Source organism: Mangifera indica, chromosome 13 (genome assembly GCF_011075055.1).
Source record: "Mangifera indica cultivar Alphonso chromosome 13, CATAS_Mindica_2.1, whole genome shotgun sequence".
Classification (NCBI taxonomy): Eukaryota; Viridiplantae; Streptophyta; class Magnoliopsida; order Sapindales; family Anacardiaceae; genus Mangifera; species Mangifera indica.
In genome coordinates this window covers 14,943,032-14,952,409 of record NC_058149.1, presented here as the reverse complement: position 1 = coordinate 14,952,409, position 9,378 = coordinate 14,943,032, and the positions used below count along the sequence as shown (strand labels likewise).

The window sequence follows — 9,378 nt, the reverse complement described above, 5'->3', positions numbered from 1 at the left end:
AATTTTAATGCGGCGCTTGGAGATGAGTACAACGGATGAAGAAAATTGGCTTGATTATCACACACGCAAATGTATTAATACTAGGTTTAAAAATGCATCTAAAATTTCAATTTAATCTTTAATGTTACACACACCCACATTTTTCAAAAGCTATTCAAAACCCCATATAGGAAGGAATCAGAACCACACAAATGTATATAATATAATTTGATATCAGAATCATTTTTAAGATATGTGATCACACTTAAATCAAAGTTAAAGAGTAAGTTTATTTTTGTAAATATACCAATTTAGAAATTCAAATTTGAATTCAGTTTAGTATGACTTCAAAGTTAAGTTGTTTTCAAACTAAGTTTAAGTTTTAATTTTTAATTGAACTAAATTCGTGTCTTGATTTATCCAGTTTGTCAATTTCAATCCAATTTTGAACTAGATGTTTCAGGTTTAAGTCAATCTTAAGTTGGCTCTTGATCGGGTTAAATTTGGATCAAATCCAACTCTAACTAGAGATAAATTTAATCCAAAAAGTACGATCTTAAATCGTTGTTTGGCTTGGCTTGAACCGGAGTTTATCTTACTAACAATTCTTCAACTTCTTCTCTATGGATTCCTCTAAATTCAAAAATATTTTTTTTCAACGTTTCAAACAAATCAAACTTGAGTTAATTCATAACTATGTTTGATTTAACTCGAATTCATCCTTAGCTCTAACTATAATTTACAAAATTATTCAGATACCTAAATACAAAAGTAGATGAAATTACCGGATACCAACTTTGGTATAGTGGTTGAAGCAACATCAAAGCTGTCCAGGGACAATGAATCGCTCAAATTAGTCAAATTATTTTAAGGGTTAGTTAATGTTAATCACCATTAAAGTGTGCATTGTGTTTAAATGTGTTTAGTGCTTTAGGTTCTTCTCTGTTTTTAATGCTGCAACTACTACGACTTTGAAACGAGGAAGAACCAGTAAATTTAGCGTAAGCTTCATAGAATTGAGTTTTTAATGGTTTTGCTAAAGCCGACATCCATGACTTTGAACTCGTCATGGGGAAAAATCTGCATTAAATGTTTAACATAACCCCTTATCATAACAAGGCAAGTGGTGGTATGGCTGGCAGTGGGCCATGTCATGTTGGGCCTGACGAAAATGCAAGGCCCTGTGGGCCACAGGCTGTGCTGTGTGCAAGGCACGTGAAAATGTGAGCCTTGATGGGTTTCGCTAACCCATCAATTTTGAAAGCATAGGGCACGAGTCACGACTGACAACACATAGGTTTCCCTTCCCCCCTCTCACACCCCCCTCCTTTTTTTTTTTTTTTGCTTTTTGCTTTTTAATTTTTATGGATCGTATTATACCGGTTTGCATGTCTTCTTGTGAAATACTGATATGACCTTATATGTTTGCAGGTTAAAGTAAATTTGAGTTAAACCAAACTTAAACTTGTGCTTACTTGAATTTGGCTTTGTTTAAGAAAGTTCTATTAGAACCTAAACTTGACCTCTATGAGCTTTCACATAACTAAGATTAAACTTTATATAAAGAGTCAAACTCTATCTCAACTTGTTACTATAGTGATATTGAATTTAAGATAGTTAATTATTATTTTTAAAGATTAATTGAGCAAGCTGAAATCAAGTTGATCTTTTTTGGAATTTGGCTCAATTCCATTGTACCCTTAATGAACAGAAACATATTTGATGATATTGGACCAAGAAAAAGAGCCATTGGATTTTGAAGATGGATTCAAAAGGAAAACTTAATAAAAGGCCAGATAACTCAAATTGGCCAGATCAATATATAGTCCCTAATCCACCGAGGCCTACTTAGTATACTTAGAACCCAAATAGTGAGATATTCTTCAATTTGGTAGACTTGATCCAAACTGCCCATAAAACGATGTTCAGCTCAAATAAGCGTAAAAAATTTCAACAAGAGCTTTGCTTAGCTTGACCCTCTCTCCGCACCGAAAAACTGGCTTACGACAATTTTTCTTCTTTGCCAACAAGAACAACTTTTCTGATAATTAAGTTGAGCTCAGTCTCGAACTAATTGTTCTAGATTCGAATTAAACTTGAACTCATAGTTATTTTGGTTTGGTTTGACAGGACTCGAACCCACCCTTATTCTTCAACTCCACTTTCCACCTTTGAGTAAAAACTAATTTAACAAACATAAATTAAGCCCAGAACCATTGATTGAGCTCTCTATTTCTCAAACTCTAGACACCCCTCATCTGTGTTCTCTTCAACAACCGGATCCTCTCTCTGCAACACCGACAATGGATCCTTTTTAAGCAAGAAATGGGGTCCTTAATAAGTTTAATATATTATCTTCTATTTAGTACAATCAAAGCAAATAGGGTCCAATTCATAATTACAAAGTAAACAAGGTCCCCAGCCAGGCCTACTGGCACAAGACATGTCCGCAACTAATAATCCTCAGTTGAACTTCATTATTCTTCTTCACCCTGGTCCCTTCATAATGACATTCAATCAATGGCCATCCAACTGATTTTTCTAATCTTGCAGCTCAATTCAGAAACCAGAAACTTCAAAAACATAAATATGCTATTGAATAGGAGGCTTTTTTTTTTCTTACAGAAAACCGAAACACTGCTCAAGTTTTCCAGTAGCTGTTTCAACATCCATAAAAGAAGATTGGCATGACTGGATAACACAATGGGGTGAAATTAACATTCAGGATTCTTCCCCATTTGTCATTGATTAGTGAAACTGTAATTAAAGCTTCAAGCTTAAGGTAGAAGTTGAGGAACTATGAACCAAAGTCGAAGATGAAGGAATACACCGTCTTTGTCTACTATTAATTCTGATCCCAGAACCTGAAGGACAAGATGACAATGGTTGACCAGAAAGAGGATCAGAAGAAGCTATGTATCTACTCGAATGGCTTCTCAATTTCTTCTTATCTCCCTCTATAACCCTAACATCTGATCTAACTTGCCGGACTTTTGTTTCATTCAATCCTGCCGGAAGTACACAGTTGCAGAAGAAACCTATCAAGTTTCCAAACAATAACAAATTAGCATAAATTTAAGCTAGGCACATTTTCTTGCTAAAGAGAGTAAGGCCACAGATGAACCAATTAAAAAAACTAAAATCGAAAAACATTACTTAATGAATTTGAAGCAATATCTAAGCAATCCATCGAGTACAACCCGAATCAGTTAGTGTATCACCATCTATACTAGATTCAATACAACAGAAAATGGCCTATAATTTCATAAGCATACTTCAAAACATAGACAGACAGAGCATACTAATTAGAACTTGGTCACAAAATTATATGCAGTCATATCCAGCAACATAGATTAATTTCTCTACCCATTCATCCCTATTCTACAAACATAACGATGCCCTGAATCTTTTTATTAAACAGAGTGAGAGACATATAATCAAAATCCAACTTTTCAATTTCAAAAATGAAGTCTTGAGATAAAATTTTCTTACCCAGTCGAGCAAGACGATTGACCCAGCGAGGGATTGGCTTCTTAGTTAACTTGAGACAAACATCGTTGCAAAAGTGATTGCAGTTCTTAGTGATGAGGTGATAAGTGTTACCAGAGTAATCTTCAGCTAGTTTCTCCATAAACGTACGGACTTCTTTCGGCCCAAGATCTGTTCTTCCAATCAAAATCGACTTCCTAAACGTGAAACCAGGACACATCCTTGGCTCCACCTCAAAAATCCCAGTCGTTGAGTGGTCATGAGCTCCAAACCCGTATTCAACTCCATGAACTGAACCACAGTCAATCATTCATTGTAAAAATTTAATTCAAAAACACACACACAAAAAAAGCTATAAAATTATATACCCTGAACCCCGGAATGGTAGATCCCGAGTCCGAGCCAGTAGGCGTAGCCGTTAATCGGAGTCAAATCGTAGACGTTCAAATAAACCGGAACCGAGCCGCTCTTCTTTTTTCGGGACGCCATTACCATTTTGCAGAGCATTATTGAGTGGGAATCTTTCTTTGCCTTGGTTGGGTGAAAGAAATGAAAAAAAAAAAAAAGAGAGAAGATCGACTGACTCGGTGAGAGTGAGTTGTCTGTAGGTAATTAAGGAAATTTTCAAGGGTAATTTCGTCAATCAAGCTTTTTTCAATGAGCAAGAATATCCTACTTCGGTTTCACCGGTTGCTGCTGCTGCCGAAAGCGAACAAAAACACCGTCAACTTTTGCTCGCTTAGTTTGGTAATGTTAGGAATTCAGATGGAATATTTGAATCTATTATATTTCGTTCAAATTAGTATTTAAAACAATTTTATTGAAGATAAATATTAGTTTGATGATATAAACTAAATTAGTTCTCAAACATAAAACTTAGTTATGGGTTCAAATCAAACTAATCCGGATCAGATCCGCTTCCGATACACGTGTTTTCATTTCTTTACTTGATAAAACATACAGTGATCGGCGGAGTCTGGTCTCCATGGGCCAAACCCAAGCTTTCCTTCTCTTTACCTTCTTAAATCATAATTAGTGGATTAATTAATTAATTAAGTTTGAGGATAAGTGGAATGGGAGAATACTTTATTTAGTAGGCCAAATTACTATCCCACCCAAGGTTTGATGTCTATCCAACGTTCCCTATATTAATTATCAAAAATTTAAATATTCATCAATTTGTTAAATTTTACTATTATTATTAGAGATAAAATTATCATTTAAAGATTTTAATTAAAAAAAAAAAATTTATCTCATTTTTTTTCTACTTCGTTTTGAAAACTCACAATTCTTCTCTTCTCTCATATTTTTCAGGTTTAAAAACTGATTTTTTTGCTCAAAGTCTGGGGTTTGCAACCTCCATATTTTTTCCATTCACAGTCACCCCCTAACATTTTGAAAAATCCTATTTCAAATTCAATTTACAGATTATTGTTAATGACCTTCTTCCTTTGTCTTCGACATCTCCTCTTTCTATCAAAGTTGTTGATGGCTATCTCTCTCCCATTTACGTCCCAACCGATGTTCATCAAAGATGAAGACGTATTTGTCTTTGTTGATGATGGAGGAACATCAAGGGAATGCATCGATGAACGATCAAGAGTCGATGAAGAGATGCGAGCGAAATGCGAAGCTAACTACGGATGAAATCGAGTGAGGTAGCACCAAGGAGGGAAAAATCGAGTGAGAGCATCAAAAGGCAAAGATATGGTCAAGATATAGACTCCAACGACTTGTGCTCGATAATGCAAATATCGAAAACGAAGATAGAAAGTTATCGACAGTGATCTAGAAACCCTATACTAGAGTGTGGGTGAAACTTAAACTTTTTTAGAAGGTTGGGAGGGCAACATCAATGCAAAAAATATGAAAGTTTTGCAAACTTTAAACTTGAGGGAAAAAAATCAGTTTTTAAACTTGGAAAAATTTTAAGATTAGAGAAAAAATTGATAATTTTTAAAATTAAGATGAGAAAGAGAGTTTTTAAAAAATAAAATCTCTTAATAATAATTTTATTTTTTATAATTATAATAAAATTTAATCAATAAATAAATTTTTAAATTTTTAATAATTAACAAATAAAAAATAAATTAACGTCAAACCTTAGCTGGAAAATAGTCATTTGGCCTATTTTGTTTTAAAAGCTTACTTAGGATCCAGCGAGGCAAGCCGTCACAACACGCGCCTTACGGTTTACACTAAGCTTTTTGTCTCCTGCCTGTGCGTCTATTATTTATTATTGCACATGTAACGATATCTAGTATTGTGACGTTAATACGTTAATTATAATTAATATGATATATGTTTTTCCTAATCCCCAAGCCTATTTGTAAAGAATGAATTTGATATTTAATTTTAATTTTAAACTCGAACCAATTTAATTAAATCTAAATTTAGGGTTGGGTTCATTTTTATATAATAAATTGAGTTTAAATTAATTTAAATTTAAATTTAAAATAAAATTATTTTTAAATTAAATTTTAATCTTAGTTTATTAATCTCAAATTAATAATTATGTTATCCCATAAAAATGTGAGATATAAAAAATAATAATAATCCAATACGTCCACTTCAGTTATTCACTTGAGTGGTGACTACAACAGTAATTATTATAATTTAAATTAATTGTGTTATGAAATCGGCATAACTTCACCAATGACAATGATACTTTTGGACAGAAAATGAGTAATTTAGAAATATGATTGAGGTATATTTAGCAAACTAATAAGGTATAATAAGATACATTTAAGGAGTCATGCTAGACAGCGACATAACCCAGGAAACTGAAAAAAAGGCAAAGCTCATAAAGACATGATTCAAAATTTTGTGAGTTGTGATACTGCTTTGCTGAAGATCTATAGGAACACGATCCAAAAGGCATTGATCATACTTGGAGCGTTGCTGTGTCGCCGACCAACAAGATCACCAAGTCCTGTCTTTTAGCACCTTACGAAATTCGACCCATCATGGCCATAGCAGTGCGTAGCTATGATAAAATGGGGGCACGATTGGATTATAATATTAAAATTTAAAGATGATGGGCAAACTGAAATTATTGTTGATAGTGGGTGTCGGGTAGGATGTAGGGCCCAAAAAGGATTAAAAAATAAATAAATAAATGACATTATGAAATCAAAAGCCTGAAATTGGAAATGGAGTGGACTGATCAAATCATGTGACGTTTTGATGGAAGAGCAAAGACCATGTTCTTGATGCCAAATTATCAACCATTTTTGGCCCATGGGCCCGTCCATCAGAGCCATGTGACTGTTTTCAATAGGCGACTTATTCCCATCTAAGTTACCCTTTGTCAAAATGATATTAATTAATTTTTAAAAATTTAAATACTTATTTATTATTTAATTTTTATTAGTTATAAGAATAAAAATATTATTTAATTAATAGTATTAAAAAAATCATCATTTTTCTTTTTTTAAGTTTTAAAAATTAATAATTTTCTTATAATTTCATATTTTTAATTTTAAAAAGTAACAATTTTTTTCTATAATCATCTTCTTTCTTAATCAACAAAACAGGAGAGATGGAAAATGACTGACAAAGATGGAAGACAAATCGTGAGAGAAGACGATTTGGCCAGATTCAAAGAAAGAGAACTGATGAAGATGTAAGACAAATCATGAGAGAAGGAGAACATTAATGGAGAAAATCGATCAATAGTCGAATTTCTGAGAGCTAAAAGAGATGAAACTGTTGAGCTAAAGGTGAAACAAAATTTCCAAAAAAAATTGGGGGACAGTTGCAAAAACATAAAACTTAAAGAGCTGAAACCCTAGAGTTTGGGGAAAAAAACTCACTTTTTAAAACTAGAAAATAGAAAATTAAAAGAAAATTATCAGATTTTAAAATTAAAGTAGAAAAAAAAAGATAAAATTTTAATTTTTTAAATAATGCTGGTTAAAACATTTTTACCTTTATAACTAATAAAAAATTTTTGCAGAAATTGGATGACAGGTAAGTATTTAAATTTTGAAAAATTATGAAGCTAGGGGAAAATTAATTGAGTATAAAAAATTCCATCAAATCCAGACATCATTGGTTAGAGGAAAAACATTGGAGGGAAAGAAGCCACCAAGAGGGAGAAAGATTGGTTATACTTTATCGACGAAATTTGAAATCCTAAATAAGAGAAAAATGTCACTTTTTAAAATTTAATTTTGGAGAGAAAATTATTGGTTTTTCAAATCAAAGGGGTTAAAATAATAAAAACTTTTATTTTTTTAAATATTATTATTAAATAACGATTTTACCCTTAATTCAAACTGAAAATTTTAATAAATTTTAGTTTATAAATAACTATTTGAGTTTTAAAAATTGTAAGATAAAAATTCGAGATTTCACTATATAATGGGTGAAAATAAGTCTTTTAACCTATTTTATATGTTCAATTTTAATTATTTAATTAAATATAAAAATAATATATTAATATATAATTAAATTATTTTAAATTAATAATAAAATAATATTTAATTAAATATATAATCTATTATATAACGATGTTATACGGAAAATTATGTGAAAATTGATGGTGTACTTGATATTTACGAATCTTTTGCCAGCGCAGTGTTAAACGTTCAAAATTCTACGTGTACGACTTGTCACTCAGTGTTTCTGTATGTGAACAACGAACCGTGCTCTTGTCTTGTCAATGTACGCCACGTCGGTTTGCTCCAATGCTACGACAAAGCCATATATTTGGCCGACTACTCTAAAACCCCAAGACAGTATTTCAGTATCATGGCAAGCTTCTTCATTCAGTCAGCTCGAAAAACCCTTTCGTCTTCCTCCACTTTTTCTAAAACCCTAATTCATGGCGCCACCTCTGCATTTTTTTTCCAATCCAGACCCTATGCAACTGAGTTAATGACAAAATCACCCTTCGTAGCTAACATTCTCAGAATCCTCCGCACCGAGATCCAGTACCAGTCCGAGTACGCACCTCCCCTTCCGGTAATCATATTTTTCTTTTCTCTTTTAGTTTCTTTTTGTTCCCCGATAAATTATTTTTTTAATTTCTGAAGTTTTAATAGCCTGCTACGAAATTCAACTCGTTTACTGTCGAAGATCGAGCAGGAGAGCAATGGATGATGATGAATAGGAAATTTGGAGAAGATGAAGATGTTAAAATTGAAGTTACAATGTTTGATGGCATGGTCTCTGTTCCTAAAGTGGAAGAGGATAGCTCTGGGGAACAAGTGCGTCTTCACATTACTGTAATCGTTGATGTTTCCAAGGGTGATGGCTCTGGTTCACTGCAGTTTGTGTGCTCCGCCTGGCCAGACGCTTTAGAAGTACATAAAGTTTATGTGCTCAGTCGTGATAACAAGCTGATCAGACCTTACATGGGACCCCATTTCAGGTAATTTTGTAATTTGAAAATGTATTACCTTTTGTTTTCTTGGTTAGCTTCAGTTTTAGTTTGTTGTGATATTTGTTTGTTTGTTTTTAGGAATTTGAGCGGTGAGCTTAGGAAGACCTTACGTGAGTACTTAGAGGCACGAGGGGTAAATGATGAATTATCTGGTTTCTTGCATAATTATATGATGAACAAGGATAGAATTGAACTTATTAGATGGTTGGGAAATGTTAAATCTTTTGTTGAGAAATAGGGGGATTTAGCTAGTCGTAAAATGGCTCACTATTTAATTTTAATTTCACATTGACTAACAATAAGTTGTATTTGAGAGCAATGATCTTGGTTCTATTGTTAGTTCTTTGAATGCATCGAATGCCGTGACCCAAAAATGAATTATTCATATTAGTTTTTTTGATAGGCTTTTGTTTGAGTTTAAATGTCTAGTATTAATGAAAGATTGCTGTATGAATTTGAACTATTTGAGTTTACTTTTCATCGAATTAAGTAGTTGGTTTAAAGTAAGGAGTTGGGAACTA

At 32.7% G+C, this 9,378-nt stretch overlaps 2 protein-coding genes across 2 annotated transcripts; one reads left to right on the top strand and one right to left on the bottom strand.

Moving 5' to 3' along the window:
- Window positions 1–2,310: 2,310 nt before the first annotated feature.
- LOC123194090 (deSI-like protein At4g17486) lies at window positions 2,311–4,212 on the bottom strand. Its single transcript, XM_044607235.1, has 3 exons — window positions 3,837–4,212; window positions 3,472–3,759; window positions 2,311–3,017 (listed from the first exon to the last, which is right to left on the bottom strand). Exons 1-3 carry the CDS (start codon window positions 3,973–3,975, stop codon window positions 2,743–2,745), a joined length of 702 nt encoding a protein of 233 aa, XP_044463170.1. The 5' UTR covers window positions 3,976–4,212; the 3' UTR covers window positions 2,311–2,742.
- Window positions 4,213–8,183: 3,971 nt separating this feature from the next.
- LOC123193838 (uncharacterized protein At2g39795, mitochondrial) lies at window positions 8,184–9,378 on the top strand. The gene is made up of 3 exons (XM_044606905.1): window positions 8,184–8,436; window positions 8,517–8,845; window positions 8,936–9,378. Exons 1-3 carry the CDS (start codon window positions 8,224–8,226, stop codon window positions 9,093–9,095), a joined length of 702 nt encoding a protein of 233 aa, XP_044462840.1. The 5' UTR covers window positions 8,184–8,223; the 3' UTR covers window positions 9,096–9,378.

What these genes read in the sequence shown, in the direction of transcription:
- LOC123194090 (XM_044607235.1), bottom strand. Translation starts at nt 3,975, where the DNA reads ATGCTCTGCAAAATGGTAATGGCGTCCCGAAAAAAGAAGAGCGGCTCG. An exon ending in CTACCATTCCGGGGTTCAGG is followed by an intron (nt 3,760 to 3,836) that starts GTATATAATTTT and finishes ACTGTGGTTCAG; the next exon opens with TTCATGGAGTTGAATACGGG. An exon ending in CAATCGTCTTGCTCGACTGG is followed by an intron (nt 3,018 to 3,471) that starts GTAAGAAAATTT and finishes GAAACTTGATAG; the next exon opens with GTTTCTTCTGCAACTGTGTA.
- LOC123193838 (XM_044606905.1), top strand. Translation starts at nt 8,224, where the DNA reads ATGGCAAGCTTCTTCATTCAGTCAGCTCGAAAAACCCTTTCGTCTTCC. An exon ending in AGTACGCACCTCCCCTTCCG is followed by an intron (nt 8,437 to 8,516) that starts GTAATCATATTT and finishes AAGTTTTAATAG; the next exon opens with CCTGCTACGAAATTCAACTC. An exon ending in TACATGGGACCCCATTTCAG is followed by an intron (nt 8,846 to 8,935) that starts GTAATTTTGTAA and finishes GTTTGTTTTTAG; the next exon opens with GAATTTGAGCGGTGAGCTTA.